The sequence below is a fragment of the Bos taurus genome, chromosome 10 (assembly GCF_002263795.3).
Source record: "Bos taurus isolate L1 Dominette 01449 registration number 42190680 breed Hereford chromosome 10, ARS-UCD2.0, whole genome shotgun sequence".
In the NCBI taxonomy this organism is placed as follows: domain Eukaryota; kingdom Metazoa; phylum Chordata; class Mammalia; order Artiodactyla; family Bovidae; genus Bos; species Bos taurus.
Window position 1 is genome coordinate 29,406,922 of NC_037337.1, and position 17,874 is coordinate 29,424,795.

The 17,874-nt window shown below is 41.9% G+C and overlaps 1 protein-coding gene across 10 annotated transcripts in view; it reads left to right on the forward strand.

Moving 5' to 3' along the window:
- FMN1 (formin 1) overlaps positions 1-17,874 on the forward strand; it is a 503,899-nt gene that overhangs the window by 12,863 nt on the left and 473,162 nt on the right. The window contains exons 3-4 of one of the 10 annotated variants that reach the window (XM_059890804.1): positions 2,654-2,718; positions 5,250-5,281. The exons of 7 other annotated variants lie outside the window; for them this stretch is intronic. In XM_059890804.1, coding sequence (XP_059746787.1) covers positions 5,254-5,281 — 28 coding nt within the window. In that variant the 5' untranslated portion in view covers positions 2,654-2,718; positions 5,250-5,253. Of the gene's footprint in view, positions 1-2,653; positions 2,719-5,249; positions 5,282-17,874 lie in introns of those variants that run through there. 2 more of the 10 variants (XM_059890800.1, XM_059890803.1) reach the window with 2 other exon arrangements.

Below are 17,874 nucleotides of genomic sequence, written 5' to 3' on the forward strand. Positions count from 1 at the left end.
ATAAAACAGAATTTAATTGTAGAACTCGTTCTATTTTCATGACACCTGGTCACTTATGTTGGAAGTCATAGAGGAAAGAGGCACGTGAACTACTGGTTAGAACTCCTGATCACACTCACCGCTCAGTGGTGTGAGTGGTTTAATAGTGTAGATACAGTCCAGCAGTTAAGAGGCTTCTTGGTGGTGAATTTCCACTCTGTCATCCAGTTGCTCTATGACATAGAGCAGGCTCATCCTCTTTTTTAAAAAACATTTTATTTATTTATTTATGGCTGTGCTGGGTCTTTGTTGCTGCACACAGGCTTTCCCTAGTTGCAGTGAGCAGGGGCTACTCTCTAATTGTGGTGCTTGGGCTTCTCAGCTCATGTGGTGGCTTACTCTTGTTGCAGAGCACAGGCTCTAGGTATTTGGGCTTCAGTAGTTGCAGCATGTGGGCTTGGATGCCCCAAAGCACATGGAATCTTCCCAGACCAGGGATCCAACCTGTGTCCCTCCACTGCAATCTGGATTCTTAACCACTGGACCACCAGAGAAGTCTGCTTCTCCTATTCTTTAAGCCTCTGTTTTCTATCTGTGAAATAGGATTAAGGGTAAATAGGCAAGAGTAAATCAAATGATTCAGGTAAATGTTTAGCATATTACTTGCCACAGGTGCTCAAGAAAGAGTAGCATTTCATATTATGTCTACAGCGTGCTCTGAAAGTTCAACGGAAGGAATCATTTTCCCCCCTGGATTTTCAGGGGAGGAGACACTCATGCTTGGGATGTACTGGCAGCATAAGCATTCATCCAGGCTGAGGTAGATGGAGTCTTAGCAGAAAGAAAAACATGAAACAGGACTGGGGATCCTGCCGAGTATTTGCATTCCCCTATTCAACTCCGGAAACTTCCTTCACTTGTACGTCTCGGGAGCATCCAAACAGGAGTATCTGTGTTTAGAAAGGCTGATAGAGCAAATAGAGCATCGTATCTTACTGGACCATCTTCCCAGGGAGAATTAGTCAGTGTCTGTACCGCTCTGAGGAAATGTGAGTTGACGGGGCATTTTTAGGCCTAATGGTCCAGGAGGCCAGGGGCCATCCCAGGCCAGCTTAAGAGTGCTTGATGGTCCTCAGAAGGATAGCCGCCTGTCTGATATTCTAGAAGAGTGTTTCTCACCCTTGTTTTCATTGTCTTTCTCCATTAGACTTGTCTCTAATTGCTGTCCCCACCGCCACCATGAAATGTTAATAGAACAGACTGCATATCAGGTTATGTGCTATGTGTTCATCCCTACTTCATACATAAAAAGAGTAAAATTTATCCCTCTCCCCAAGAACCAACTTGTATGAAACAGACTTCAGAGGGCCTTCTCAGAAAAGCTGCCAGTCTGGAGCTGACCCTAAACGTGAAAGCTCTAACTGCTGTGCCTACAAATAGCCACTTTTTTATTATGCTTTCAGTTGCACTTCTGCAATGAGCCATTCTAGAAAAATAACGTGGGCTATGGCACCAGCTTCCCAACTGGTTTCTGTCTATCTGTGTTTCCTTGCCTGCCCTTTCACAGTCAGTTTTCTATATAGCAGCCTAAGTGACCTTTTAAAAATGTAATGAGAGCATGTCTGTCCTCTGCTTAAAACTCTCAAATACATTCCCACTGGACTAAGGATAAAATTTGGACTTTATATCATGGCCCCCAAAGTCAGCCTGGTCTCTCTCCAAGCACTCTGGTCTCTTCCATGCCAGCCCACATGCTAGGGAGGATGCTCTGTGGACAGACAGAAGCTATCGGGTACAAAGGCACAGGGGTTGGCAGTGACAAGCTCTCGGTGTGTGTCAGTGACCGCTGAGAGGGTGTGGGTGAGGATACGGGTAAGCACGGACAGTAGTGGATACAACAGCGGAAGGGCAGAGAGAAGGGGATTTGTGTGCTCAGAGACGTCAAGAAAGACTTCTCAGAACAAGTGACAGTAATGGAACCGCGACATGAAAAATGATTACGCATTAACTGGGTGAAAGAGGATGGTGGTCGTGGTCTGAGCAGAGGGAACAGCATGCACAGAGCCTCCACAACGGGAGGGAGTGGGCAGCATGTGAGCCACTGGAAGGGAACCATGGCTGCAGCAGGATATGAGCTGCCGCTGCAGAAATAGGCAGGACCCCCATCACATAGGCATCTCCAGGCATGTTAAGGACTGCAGTTTGTCTTAAAAGGGAGATTGCCACTGGGGGGTGTTGATTGTGTGACTGGTTGAGGAGACAAGGTCAGATTTCATTTTGAAAAAGTTGCTCTGGTTGCAGTGTGAGCACAGACCAGTCAGGAGGCACTGCAGTGGGAGGGTGGCAAACTGGTGCAGGTTTGCCCAGGAACCTGGCTGGGTTTATCACAGAAAGGCCTGCATCTGGGAAATTCTCCATTTAAAGGCAAGCCTGCCTGGTTGGTCACCCAGTGCCGGGTAGTCATCCAGGTAAGAGATTACGATAGTCTCATGAATGATGCAGGAGCATCTCTTCCTGGACCCACATTAGAAGCAAAAGGGTCAGCACAATGAATCCCTATTTCTGAAAGCCCCTTCGAATTGGCCTCCTTAAATATACAGGCAACACAGGGGTACACACACTTGCCTAACGTGCAAATTGCTTTAGGTGAGCCTTGATTATTTTTCCTACACAGGCTGGGTGGCATCACGTTTTTGACATCTCAAAGCCTGGAGCCTGCCCAAGCGAAGGTCGATAGAGGTAAGAAGGGGGACTCAGTCATTGCTGCACCTTGAACCTCTGCTCATGATCAAGCCACACCCTGTCCCCAGACTTCTGTGCCGTCTCTTCACCCCCAGCTTCCTGATTCCAGCTGTGCTTTCCAGCCTATACAGATAGGCCCCCAATCCCACTAAAACTAGCTTTCTGAGCACGCTGTACTGCTGAGCATTTTGAGCGTTCCGAAGTGCACCCTCAACAGAGTTAATAGCTCCGTGCTGAGACTTCAAAGCTGCTTCCCCCATCCCCTTAGCTTAATCTTCCAACTTTTTGTAGTCCCCAGAGGCAGAAGGTGTTTGTTACTAAATCGTCCGAGAGAACTGCTGCAACTCCTGCTCTCACTATCAATGGCTAACTGGGCCCACTATGTGCCAGGCACTGTTTTTAAATGCTTCACATGCATAGTTATTAATATTTGTATTAATAAAGAGACTACTCACTGGACAGACTTTTATTGAGTACCCATGGTTTTCTAGTCAGTTGCTCAAGGACAGGGCATAACCAGCAAGAAAGCTCCTCTTTTCATAGTAGTTATCTTCTACACTGTGTAGGGAGAGACTGAGTGATGAATATGTAATGTGGCAGATGGTAAGTTCCATGGGACAGAGGCATTCGGGTGAGGACTGGAGAGTGACATTGGCCGTGGGCACTTTTTCATGTCAAATAACCTAGGAAGCCTTTTCATGAGGTGTCATTTGAGCAGATGCCTGAAGACAGCCAGAGACTGAGTCACAAAGATTCCAGAAAATTTCGTGCAAAGGGAGCAACAACAATATATATACTGTATGTATATATATACATATATATATAAACCATATAGCATCTATATATGGTTTGTGGTGAAATTCTGAAATCACACCTTTCATTTTTCTCTCAGGCACTAGTCAAGGTTTCATAAATACATTTTCCCCTTTGTTTAAAATCTTGGAGCATTTAAAAACAATTTTTCTTTTCTTCATTTTTTTATATTTCCTACTATCACTTTGATCTTTAATGGAAATTTTGGTCCTAACGAATCTTTTACTCTCTAATTTGACTTTTTGCATTTTTCATATTTTTCTCTCCTTGATATACATTTTAATGATGGAAAGCCAATTTTGTTCCTTTTAATGATTTTTTGGGTCCATTTTAAATGTTGTGTTTGATGGAAAGTAAAACTCAAGCCATCGTTGATCATTAATTATGGCTAGAAAAATAATATGCTTGAATTTCTAGGCAGAGACATAGTTTGGACCTGTGTTTTCAGATAATGATGCTTTAGTCTACTGTTGACTGAATGTCTGCCATCTTGCAATCGTATGCTATAGGGAATACAGAGATGGTGATGATGACAGTCTTTTCCCTTAGGGAGCTTTTGATCAAACAGGAAAAATAAGTCACAGAAGGTCAATTGGCCATCAGAGGCAGTGTGTGTTGGGAGTCTTTTCCTGGATAACATGGGTCTGGAACACAAAATAATAGCTATTACTTTTATAGTCCCTGCTAAGTATCAGACACCCAGTTCTCACTGCTGATAGGTCTATCAGGTGTCATTAGTACCTGTATTTTAGGGACAAGAAATTGAAGTTCATAGAGATGACATAGCTAAGGTTGCCATGCTGGGTGGAAGAGCTGGAATTTGAACCAAGTTCATATTCGTCCTAAAGTTATGCTAAGGAAGGGATGCTTTGACCCTCAGACAGATGAGGCAAGGAGCCCAAGGACATCTGAAGTCTGGGTTCATGGGTACCATTGGGATTACGCTAAACATTCTGACAGAGGAGGCTAAACGGATTTGAGCCCCAGTGCAGGACATGGAGGCATCATAGGTTGATAAGAGCTCAAGAAGGGCCTCAAGTTGAAGATTTTTTCCTTTGTGCATGGGCCAGGAGGGAGCAATCACAGCACTTCTTCAGATGGTAGTTGTTAAGTGTCAATCAAGGGTTTGGACCAAAGGAGGAAACGCTGTAGTAGTGCTGAAGTGGAGAGATCACTGTGTCCTGGGTCTCACTCAAGCCAATAATGAATTTTCTTTTCTAATAGAGGTGGAAATAATGAGCCTTGATTAATTCACCTATTTTTCACCCATGTTAATTTTCAGTTTTACTTGTTTCCTACACGTCACTTGCTTTCCTTCTGGGTCTTGCATTACTGATGAAAATTTGGTTCTTTTGTGAATTTCTCATACCGTTTCCTTTACCTGCTTCCACCCCTTATTGTCCTGTGGTATCTTTGGTTCCAGAAGTCTAGGTTCTGATCCCATGTGTGCCCTGAATTTACTCTACCTAGAAAAGTAATTTGGAGAGTGGACTCCATTTTTCTGCAGAAGGGACTATAGAACTGCATTGAAAATAGGGAGAATAAAAAGCTATTTTATAGATGGAGACAGTGAGGTGCAGAGAGGCTAAGTGACTTTCAGAAGATCACTGCTTTAGCAACTGACAGAGCTGGAGTTGAGCCCAAGCCTTCTGACTCTGAATTCATTGTTTTTCCTTCGGTCTGCGCTGCTCGGGTGGAAACTTTCTCATATGAAGATTGATGAGTCCTGGATCAGTCATACTATGGGGTGAGTGCTCATATCCTATGACTTAAGAAGATGAATTAGTGAATGAGTGGGTCTCATTCAGAAGAATGAGACTTGGTTTCCCTGGTTAGTCCTGTAAGAGATTTTTCAGAGCCCCTCTAGGAAAAAACCATCTCTGGTCAAATCCCATCGCAGCCCCTTGGCAGCTATGTGACTCTTTGCAAATTACTTACCCTCTCTGTGACTCAGGTCCAGGTGGCTCAGTGGTAAGAGTCCCTCTTCAAATGCAGGGGACTTGGTTTTGATCCTTGGGTTGGGAAGATCCCCTGGAGGAGGAAATGGCAACCCACCCAGTACTCTTGCCTGGAGAATCCCATGGACAGGCTACACATGCACGTGACATGATCTTTATTATAGAACAGGGATAAATCATAGTACCTGCCTCATAGACTTTTTTGCATGTGTTAAAACAAATGTGTTAAAACAGGTAAAAGCGCTAAGAAGAGTGCCCAACATTGGGTGAGTGATCCCTAAACAAGCAATCACCTATTTAATTAACTAAAGAACTAAAGCTGTTTACCTTAGGTATCTACAGTTTTAGTTTGGGAACCAAAGCTTAGAAACATTCTGGGTACTCAGAAGTTGTGTCTTAGCTGCGGATAATAGCTTTAGGATTTTGTCAGTACTGGGGAGACCTCTGACCAAATCACTCCCTCTTCTATATAAGTGAAGCTGAATTCCCTAAATTGGCTCCATGGCCTGTCATTCCCTTTGACAGGGCAACGCAGCAAATGAAAATACTTCTATGATGGCTAACTCATGTCATCAAAAGCTGAATGATTTATATCTGGTCATATGTTGAAAGTGACTTTTCTTAGGGGTAGGAGACAGAATGTGTTACCGGCAAGGGGAAGGGAAGTAGAGGAGGTTGGTTAGAAGTGCCAAAGACAAATTCTCCATCTAGAAAAGTGAAGAAGAAAGTGTTTGATATATAGTTGGCCTTCAAGGAACAACTTTCAAATGGGAAATGTGCCATTTGCTCTGGGGGCCCTCCAGCCAGATATTTTCTCAAACCTCTCTCAGCAATGTCCATTTATCTCTCAGATCTGATCAGATAAATTGCTTGTTTAAAAAGAATATGCATGTGAGATTTCTTCAAGAAGTATGAGACATTATGGGATTTTATTGCACTGTAGCCTCAGTTCAACTCTGACAGTCATAAATAAACATTTAATCAGGACAGGACTTCTCAATTGAGGAGGATGCTATATGGGTGAGAATTTCTTGATTATTTGTATATATACACACATATATATATATATGTATATATATACACACATATATATATGTATATATATACACACACGTATATATATAATCTTGTTCACTTATTTTTGGCTGCAATGGGTCTTCGTTACTTTGCCTGGGATTTCTCCAGTTGCAGCCAGCAGGGGCTTCTCTTGTTGTGGAGCACAGGCTCTAGACACGAAGGCTTAAGTAGTTGCGGCACACGGCTTGGTAGTAGCGATGTATGGGCTTAGTTGCCCCGCAGCATGTGGAGTCTTTCTGGACCAGGACCAGGGACTGAACTGTCCCCTACATTGGCAGGTGGATTCCTATCCATTGTGCCACCAGGGAAGTCCTGATTCTTTTTACATCTGTGGGAGAGTACTGCTAAGTGTGTGTGTCTGGGTTGGGGGTGGGTGGGTGGAGAATATAGGTATTTTCAGAGCTTCTCTGCTTTGATTTGTACTAAATTTTGACCTCATTGGGGCCATACTTTTGGTTTCCAGTTCCCAGGCCAGCAGATATACAGCAAGCTCTGTATGAAGTATCTAAGCTTAGCCTTTGAGGACTCCTTTCTTTATTTAAAAAGAAAAGAGAGGAAAAGATGTGGCAAAATAAGGGTGACCTGCTTTCTTGAATTTCTTATGAAAAGAAATAATGAAAGGAAGAAATATAAAGCATTTAGAAGATTGACAAACTTTCTTCTACAATGTCAATTTCCTTCCTAGGCACCCCACTCCAGTACTCTTTCCTGGAAAATCCCATGGACGGAGGAGCCTGGTAGGCTGCCGGTGGGGTCGCTAAGAGTCGGACACGACTGAGTGACTTCACTTTCACTTTTCACTTCCATGCATTGGAGAAGGAAATGGCAACCCACTCCAGTGTTCTTGCCTGGAGAATCCCAGGGGCAGGAGCCTGGTGGGCTGCCGTCTATGGGGTCGCACAGAGTCAGACATGACTGAAGTGACTTAGTAGTAGTAGTAGTGGGCGACCTCTATGACTGAGACTCTAGTCCTTAAAAAATAGTTCTTTCCTCTGAATGGAATCTAGTTTCATTTTATTAACTTATTTATTTGTGGTTGTGCTGGGTCATTACTGCATGGGCTTTTTTCTAGTTGCAGTGAGTGGGGGCTTCTCATTGCTGTGGCTTCCCTTGTTGCAGAGCACAGGCTGTAGGGCACATGGGCTTCATCACTTGCAGTTCCTGTGCTCTGGGCACACACTCAGAGTTATGGCACATGGACCATAACATGGCATGTGGGATCTTCACAGACCAGGGATCGAACCCATGTCTCCTGCATTGGCAGTTGGATTCTTTACCACTGAGCCACCAGGGAAGCCCCAGGAATCTAGTTTTATTAATTAAACTTGATGTGTGGTAGGAAAAATTCTGTCCATCTGAAAGACCTGCTCAGTTTCATGGGCTCCTGATCTAGCTCCATGGGACAGTTCCCAGAGTTTGAAACAGAAATCACGGTGGAATCAAACCATTACACTTTGTTTTTGGAAAAACTACAGTGTGGAATGTGGAAATATTTCTGATTGCCCACATTCCATAAGTCCAAATATGGGTCAGTCATACACAGGGATGTTGTCATTGATAATGTTCATATCATAGGGGAGCTGGGAATATGAAAAACTATTACACATGATATTTGCTCATTTGATCTTGAGCCTCCCGAGAATCTAGACACACTAGATTGATCCCTCAAATACTGATAGATAAAAATTATCAAAAATTCTAGGATTTGTGGAATTCAGTTGTCTAATTAACTGAACCAAGGAAATTTTAATAATTATTGGGATCAATTATTTTTGTTGGGAATGAAAATTTTATGATATGGAATATTATGGAACATAGATTAAGAGATCAAACACTCTTTGTCTTTCCAAGAAGAGTATGTACCATAACATATTCAAAAAATTATATTAGCTTGGGATGGAAGTGTTCTGAATTCCAGCTCATCCAAGCACCTAGTCATCATGGAGGTAAAACCAAGAGGAGCTAGTAATGGATTGAACTCTGAGAGGGGCAGATATTAAGGGAGACTATTAGGTCTGTGGAATTGGATAGATAATGGTTAATAATTTCCTCAGAATCTCCATCAAATAGTCATCAACATTCACTTAAAAATGTCCAGTTATAGCAAACCTTTCAAAGAAACCTATTCCATTTGGATGACTGATTTTCTCTTCTTTGGGGTGGGAGTCATGTTTATCATTGCATTTCCTCTATTTCTTATTCTTTTTTGTGCCCCTCATTCTTCAAACTGTGTGGAGGCCATCACTTGTTTATGGGTTGAAGTCAAGACTCATTAATAATAACACCTTAATATGATCAATCTTAGTTTTTGCTGTTTACATAGGACTTCATCCACCCCTTTAAACTTCCCATTATTTCCTGGAGCCTCATATGTGCTCAGCCATCAGACTAGTCATTCTGTCCCCCAGCCTTGTCCTCACTGCACCTTGTCTTTATTCTGGCCTCTTCTGCAGGAACCCTCTGTTAAAATGACACCCTGTTGAGCACAATAGTTTTCTGTGATGGTCTTTTGAAGTTCCTAGGTCACCGGAGGAGATGATGGATGGAAAAGAACAGCTCCTTCTCCTCCCCTGGCCATGCTCTCTCACTGAGCCTTGAAGCAGCAGTGCTTGGTTTCATAGTCTTACAAAATCTTTTATGAACACAAGGAATTCTCCTACCTTTTTTCTTCTGTGTGTATCAGATATTGTCCTATTCTGTCCATTGTTCTCTTCTTTATCTCCACTTATCCCTTACCCACAATTTCCCCTCTCTCTCCAGATTCCTGCAACCAAATAGGTCCCCTTCATGCCTCTTGTCCTTCCAATCCCCCAAACTTCTCCTGTATATCTGCATATATAATAAACTCATGAAGGGTTCCTTGTCTATCAGTTTCACAAAAAGGTGGCCTAGATATCCCAGGCCAATGCAGGTAGGTCACTCTGCTACATGACAGTTTTAGACTGGTGTTCTTCAGCTGCTCCATCCTTTTCCTGTGGGATATACGATGTTGTTCTTTTATTGAAAAATCTCTGGGAAAGTCATTCTTGTACTATCTGCATTATTTCAGTGATGTGACTCCCCACCCCCACCCTATTCTGTTCCTCCTCAAAGTCACAATCATTCATTCTCCATCCTTTCTATTTTCCTCCAGCTTTATTTAAATGGTTTGCTTTCTATTTTCCTTTTCCACATGTTTGATATCCTTTCTAATAAGCTAGAGAATTGAGAGCCAGTCTTCAAGCCCCTGCTACTCGAATGTTCTGTACTGAAAGGAGTGTGGACTTGTGTTGAAGCCCAACTTTACTATGTCCTTCTGTGAACTTCATTTATTATGATGTATAAAATGAAAAACAACAACTTTATGAGGCAGAAGATAATTGCTAGAGTTAAATGAGATAACAAAGGCAGAATTTCTAATTCAGTATCAAACCACATAACAAGTATCAGTCTCCTTCCCTTTCCCATCCCATCGCTTGGTGACAAGTTGCACTGTGCTGTGCGGAGAAGGCAATGGCACCCCACTCCAGTACTCTTGCCTGGAAAATCCCATGGGTGGAGGAGCCTGGTAGGCTGCAGTCCATGGGGTCGCTAAGAGTTGGACACGACTGAGCGACTTCACTTTCACTTTTCACTTTCATGCATTGGAGGAGGAAATGGCAACCCACTCCAGTGTTCTTGCCTGGAGAATCCCAGGGACGTCGGAGCCTGGTGGGCTGCCATCTATGGGGTCGCACAGAGTGGGACACGATTGAAGCGACTTGGCAGCAGCAGTGCACTGGCTGTGGTCCATCACTGCATGCTGATCCACATAACACTCCTGCAGCATGTCGAGTGCCTTCCTCATCTTGCCGTCCTCCTTCCAGGCTCCTCAGTATACCAGTGGCCTCTGCATCAAGTTTGCCATGGAACCTCGAGTTAGTATGTGTCTTGATCCTTTGGTCTTTGTGCCTTAGTTGTTGTTATTGTTGAGTCACTAAGTCATGTCCGACTCTTTTGTGACCCCATGTACTGTAGCCCGCCAGGCTTCTCTGTCCATGGGATTTCCCAGGCAGGAATGCAGGACTGGGTTGCCATTGCCTTTGCCAGGGGACCTTCCGGACCTGGTGATTGTCAGGTGGGCTCTTTACCTGGGCAGCTTAGGTGTATCATTCATGTCGCAAATTTGAATCATTGTGTTTTGCACACTATGCAAATCCGTGCAGTGTGATGACAGCTGGTGATATTAACACACAATTGCATACATGACCACATGTCTAACTTTGTTTGTGAATGTGTTCATCGTACAGATTTTACGGAAACACCTTAGAATTGAAGAAGAACTAGCTGTCATTAAGGTTGTAAGAGTGACATTTTGAGTTTGGAAAGGCAGTTGCAACTGAAGAAAAGGAATGGGGGAATGTATCCTGTCTCCCAGACCCATTGGTAGAATTAAATTTGCGTGCCCAGAAGTTACTTATTATAAAATGTTGGTATTTACTGAAATATTTAAGGTTGCAAAACAGGCTTTTTAGAAGAATAACTTGAATGCTGTAAATCTGTTTAGCTCACATAGGCCCCCAGGGCAGCCAAACAAATGCTTCTCTTGATGATGTCAGGCCCTTTAAGAAGGATTTTCTTGGTAAATCCTTCTCTCTTAATCCACACAGAATTCCCCCAACTGAAAACTGATTTTTCATGCAAGTACATGTCCACTTTAGAGTACCTTTTTGCCTAATCTGATGATGAAGCATTTAAAAGCCTTATCTGATGCACAGATTTAGTCTGTAATTTGTATGACAGAAATGTGTGTCAGTTGCAACTTTTTATAAAAGGCTTTCGAATCATGGTGCTGGAGAAGACTCGAGAGTCCCTTGGACAGCAAGGAGATCAAACCAGTCAATCCTAAAGGAAATCAACCTTAAATATTCATTGGCAAGACTGATGCTGAAACACCAGTACTTAGGCCACCTGATAAGTAGAGCTGACTCGTTGGGAAAGACCCTGATGCTGGGAAAGATTGAAGCCACGAGAACGGGGCAACAGGGGATGAGATGGTAGGGTGCCATCACCAACTCAATGGACATGAATTTGAACAAACTCTGGAAGGCAGTGAAGGACAGGGAAGCCTGGTATGCTGCAGTTCATGTCGCTAAGAGTCAGACATGCCTGAGTGACTGTGCAACAGCAAAAAATTACGGAACCCCAGGCCTTCATGTCCTTCTAATTCTGCATTCTTATTACCATCACAGGCCTGTTTGCTGTGCTTATTATATATTTGCTTTTGAAACTTGTCACAGACAACGTTAACTCTTCCCTGACATCCAAGCTGTGCTCAGAGTTCTTGAATTCCCAGGAGTTCCCTTGTGTACTGAGAAGGGGGAGAGACCTATCACAGTTTCAGTTAGGAATCAGAACAATAGCCATTTGTTTCAAAATTCAATTACTGTTTTTTTGTGACATGTATTTATGTATTCATTCTACCAGAGTTTTAGCCATCTCAAATTCAGGAATGGTCTTATTAAGTTGTTTTATGTTTTTCCTAGATAGTGAGGGACAGGGAGGCTTGGCGTGCTGCAGTCCATGGGGTCACAAAGAGCTGGACACAACTTAGCGACTGAACAACAACAAATATTTTTCAAAGGATTATTTGGGGATGTTATTTGAATTCTAGGAACACAAGAGATTTCTAGAAACAGCATGAGACTGCTATAACAGGTTATCTTGGGTAACCATCTATACCTCAAAACTTGGGCTTTTCCATCAATTTCATGAGTCTATACTTATCTTCACCTTTATTCTTTCTAAACCTGCCATTTGGATAGGTGCAATCTTTGACTCCTGACATATAATATCTTTTAATGTTTCTACCTTTCAGTTGAGGTCAATTAACAGATTTTTGAGAATGAGCTTGTGAAATCATCTGGAAATGCTTCTAAAATTGTGTGTAAATGGTGTGAGAGAACTATTAGACACCCATGTGACATATCCAGCTATAGGAATTGTGGACATGAGCATTTTGCATGAAGTAGTGATATTGTGAGTAGCAGTCCAATGGGGAATTCTCAGAGCAGCACAGTTTATTAAAGGAAGACTTGTTTAGAGCCTGATACTACTTTCTTTGCCAAACCTTTGGGTCCAACTATACCTGTTGTGACATGGAAGGTGTTTGTCTTAGGACCTGTTGAAATTAGCGATGAGACTTAATTCTTTTAAATTCAGGTATCAGAAGGTAAAAACTAGTTAGATATTGTTTAGACAGTCCCATTACAACTTCCAACCTTCTACCAAAGATGGAATGGATTTAAATGTTTGAGTAGACATAGTTCTAAGTGTCCATACCCACAACTAAGCTCCTGCTCACAGGGGGAACTGTTTCAAAGTCTGGGGGTGCTCTGACATTTTTTGTTATACCTACAGTCAAAGCTTATTTTTAAAAAATTATTTGTTAATTTATTTTTTTGGTCGCACTACATGGCATGTGAGATCTTAGCTCCCCGACCAGAGACTGAGCCTTCGCCCTCTGCGTTGGAAGTGCCAAGTCTTAACCACTGGTGATGGTGGTGGTTGTTCAGTCACTCAGTTGTCTTGGCAAAGTAGTATCTCTGTTTTTTAATATGCTGTCTAGATTGGTTATAGCTTTTCTTCCAAGGAGCAAGCCTTTTTAAATTTCATGGCTGCAGTCACCATCTGCAGTGATTTTGGAGCCCCAAAAAATAAAGTCTGTCACTGTTTCCATTGTTTCCCCATATATTTGCCTTGACGTGATGGGACTGGATGCCATGGTCTTCTTTTTTTCAATGTTGGGTTTTAAGCCAGCTTTTTCATTCTTCTCTTTCACTTTCATCAAGAGGCTCTTTAGCTCCTCATTGCTTTCTGCCATAAGGGTGGTGTCATCTGCATATATGAGGTTATTGACATTTGTCCTAGAAATCTTGATTCCAGCTTGTGCTTCATCCAGCCTGACATTTCACATGATGTACTCTGTGTATAAGTTAAATAAGCAGGGTGACAATATACAGCCTTCACGTACTCCTTTCCCAATTTGGAACCAGTTTGTTGTAGCCACTGGACTGCCCAGGAAGTCTCTGAAGTCAAAACTTATTAATATTCAATCATAATTCTGTTAACTTCACTTAAGCAGATTTAATGGTGATATCCAATCTTAACTGTCCTCACTGCTCTGGGGCATTGTGAGACAAATCTTTCTTTAGGTCCTGTTGAAAACATTAGACTGAACACTTGCATACTTTTAGAACAGAGAAGAATTCCTGGCAGGAATTTTGTAAACATTACATGTGCTTTTTCCTTTCTGCCAGATGGATAATTAACATGCTGGCTAAGGAGCATGTAGATCATGGCCTTACTTGCGTAATTGCCATAATGTCTTAACCATCAACTGTCTTTGTGACCCCATGGACTGTCCATGGAATTCTCCAGGCCAGAATTCTGGATTGGGCAGCCATTTCCTTCTCCAGGAGATCTTCCCAACCCGGGGATCGAACCCAGGTCTACTGCATTGCAGGCGGATTCTCTACCAGCTGAGCTACCAGGGAAGCCTTAACCATCAAAGAGAATAATCCTTATGTAGAGGTGTTAGAGGTCTCCTGCGAGTGTCCCATAACAGATTTATTTTCTCTCCCCAGTGTGTGCATGCTCAGTTGCTAAATTGTGTCCGACTTTCTGCAACCCCAGGTACTGCAGCCCTCCAGGCTCCCCTGTCCAGGAGATTTTCCAGGCAAGAATACTAGAGTGGGTTGCCATTTACTCCTCCAGTAGATCTTCCTGACCCAGGGATCAAATCCTGGTCTCCTGCATCTCTTGTATTGGCAGGTGGATTCTTTACTACTGTGCCATCTGGGAAACCTCTCTCCTTGAAGTTTTTACCTGTGGCGGATTCATTTTGGTATTTGGCAAAACTAATACAATTATGTAAAGTTTAAAAATAAAACAAAATTTTTAAAAAAATTTAAAAAAAAGATATAATACTTAAAAAAAAAAAAAGAAAGAAAATGCATTGTTTTGTAACTTCTACATGCACATTTTTAAGACGTTTAGGCTTGGATTCTATTTCTAGTTCTTGTGACTTTGTGTAAGTTACTTAGGCTTATATGGTTCTCATGGGTAAAGAGGGAGTGTTGTTAGTACTCATCTCATAGATCTATGAGAATTAAGTGTATGAGGCATTGGAAGCACTTAACTGAGGCCTAGCAGTGCTTAAAACCTCATGAGATGTTGCCTCACCTCATCTTCCCTCTTCCTCTGCTTTCTTTTCTTCCTCCTTCTCAACCAAATATGAATCCACCTATTTTAAATTTTTGTAGATTCTTATTGATTGTCTTTAAAATGTTACCTTCCTGGCTCTTAGTCAACCAAGGAAAATGAGCTTGCCAGACAACAGTGGTGATTCTAACTATCTTTGCCGAAACAGACATTGACACTGGGTTGGAATGGAGTGGTGGGTTACCCTATCCCTTTCTTGGAAGATCCTTCTGTTTAAACATTGCTATACAGAGTTACTGGTATTGTGCAAAATTCACTTCAAAATAACTAACTCACATGGCAGATTTTATGAACTGACACTAGATTTAAGATGAATAAGGGCCTATCTTGATCACCATGGTAAGATTAAGGTTTGTGAATCTTTAATACCAATATGTCTTCTTCAAAAGCAACAATACAAAAAAGAAGCTGATACACCTTATGAAGCCATTTCCTATAAATTATTGACCTCTGTAGGATTCTGAATATTTAATCAGACATAAAAGTCTTCTAAAGATCACACTTACATGAGAAACCTTTACCAAAGACTGGCTTTGAGCCCACTTGCTTCATCCTGTGTAGTACTACATTGCATTTAAAAGTCTATCCAGCAATAAATTTTTTATGGCACTTAAAATGGTTTTCAGCTATAGTGGAATAGTAGAAAGACCACCAAACTGGGAATCCAATAACCTGGATTTGAGTCCCACTTCTGTTCCTCACTAGCTGTGTAATCAGGGGCAAGTCACTTTAAACTTTCTGGTCCTCTTTAGCCTCTCTGTACATAAACAACAATGACGGCATCTGTCATATTGGCCTTGGAGAGTGGTTGTATGTTTCCAATGGAAATTGGAGCCACACAACTTCTTTTACAGAAGTTTATACAAATTTCATATTATGGTGTTGTATGCCAGTGCAGGAGACAAAATAGATGCGGGTTCGATCCATGGGTCAGGAAGATCCCCTGGAGTAGGGCATGGTGACCCACTGCAGTATTCTTGCCTGAAGAATGTCATGATTAGAAGAGCCTGGTGGGTTTCAGTCAATAGGGTCACAAAGAGTCAAACACAACTGAAGCAACTTAGCATGCACAATAATTCATGGAAGTATTTGGGAATGTTTTATAAATTTAGAATGCATAATGTGAGACAGTTTTTTTTTTCTTTTTTCCATAACAGAGGGACTATAGGGGAAACAAGAGATGGCAGAGTTGCTTTATCTCTGAGAGTCCCCATCCTTCTCCCTTCCTCCGTCAGGTCTGTGGTCTCTGGTGAATCTTTAAACAAGAGAGTGCCCTTAAAGCCCCCTCCCACGGTCTTTTCTCCTCTATAAAATGTAAAAGTCTATTTTAAATCCTTTATTCTGTATAATTGGAAAGTCATTATTTGAGAGCAGTGTCCTTAATTAGGAAATGCAAACTTGACTTAACACATGCAATGACTCTTCCTGATTTAAACTTCTCATAAAAGCAAACTCCACAGAATGGGTTCACATATTTAAAAAGACACTTCTGATTTTTGAAAAGAAAGCTATGCCTGTCTTAACCAAGAATGTGCCAAGCCCATCTTTATGGGATGCCGTGCAATCATACACTGACCTTTGAAACTTAAGTATTCAATGTGTAAGTATCTCATATGTACAGATTCTTTTTTAAAATCACAAGGAAGGGGATTCTTCCCTTAATATACTCATATACTTCCAATAGATGACTATATAAACCAAGTAGAGGCATGAGCCCAGAGATGTGTTGAGGATCTTGATATCTGATATTTTCTTGGAGATCGTATAGCAGGCTGGAATTTATCTTTGTGTCATGAAGATTTAAAGAGGTAAGGGAGAGGTGAAGAAAAGATTCTCTGAAGTCTTTGGGGGGATCTTCAACCCTCACACCTTTTAGCACGTATGGGTATCAGAGTGGCTAGGTTCATGGATTAAAAAAACAAACAAACAGGGCTTTCTGGGTGGCTCATTGGTAAAGAATCTGCCTGCTAATGCAGGAGACACAGATTTGATCCCTGATCCAGGGAGATCCCAATGCCCCAGAGCAACTAAACCTGTGTGCCTTAACTATTGAACCTGTGCTCTAGAGCCCATGCTCAGCAGAAGAGAAGCCACTGCAGTGAGAAGCCTGGGCACTGCAGCTAGAGAGTATCCTTCACTTGCAGCTAAAGAAAAGCCCATGCAACAACGAAGACCTAGTACAACTAAAAATAAATAAGTAAAATTATTTTTAAAAATAATGAACTGTGAAATTCTAGATGTTCAAGCTGGATTTAGAAAAGGCAGAGGAACCAGAGATCAAATTGCCAACATCCGCTGGATCATGGAAAGAGCAAGAGAGTTCCAGAAAAACATCTACTTCCGCGTTATGGACTATGCTAAAGCCTTTAACTGTGTAGATCACAGATCCACAACAAACTGTGGAAAATTCTTAAGATGGGAATACCAGACCACCTGACCTGCCTACTGAGAAATCTATATGCAGGTCACGAAGCAACAGTTAGAACTGGACATGGAACAAAAGACTGGTTCCAAATAGGGAAAGGAGTACGTCAAGGCTGTATTATCACCCTGCTTATTTAATTTATATGCAGGGTACATCATGAGAAATGCTGGGCTGGATGAGGCACAAGCTGGAATCAAGATTGCCAGGAGAAATATTAATAACTTCAGATAAGCAGATGATACTACCCTTATGGCAGAAAGCAAAGAAGTACTAAAGAGCCTCTTGATGAAAGTGAAAGAGGAGAGTGAAAAAGTTGGCTTAAAACTCAACATTCAGAAAACTAAGATCATGGCATGTGGTCTCATCACTTCATGGCAAATAGATGGGGAAACAATGGAAACAGTGACAGACTTTCTTGGGCTCCAAAATCACTGCAGATGGTGACTGCAGCCATGAAATTAAAAGACACTTGCTCCTTGGAAGAAAAGTTATGACCAACTATTAAAAAGCAGAGTCATTACTTTGCTGAAAAAGGTCCATCTAGTCAAAGCTATGGTTTTTCCAGTAGTCATGTATGAATGTGAGAGTTGGACTATAAAGAAAGCTGAGTGCTGAAGAATTGATGCTTTTGATCTGTGG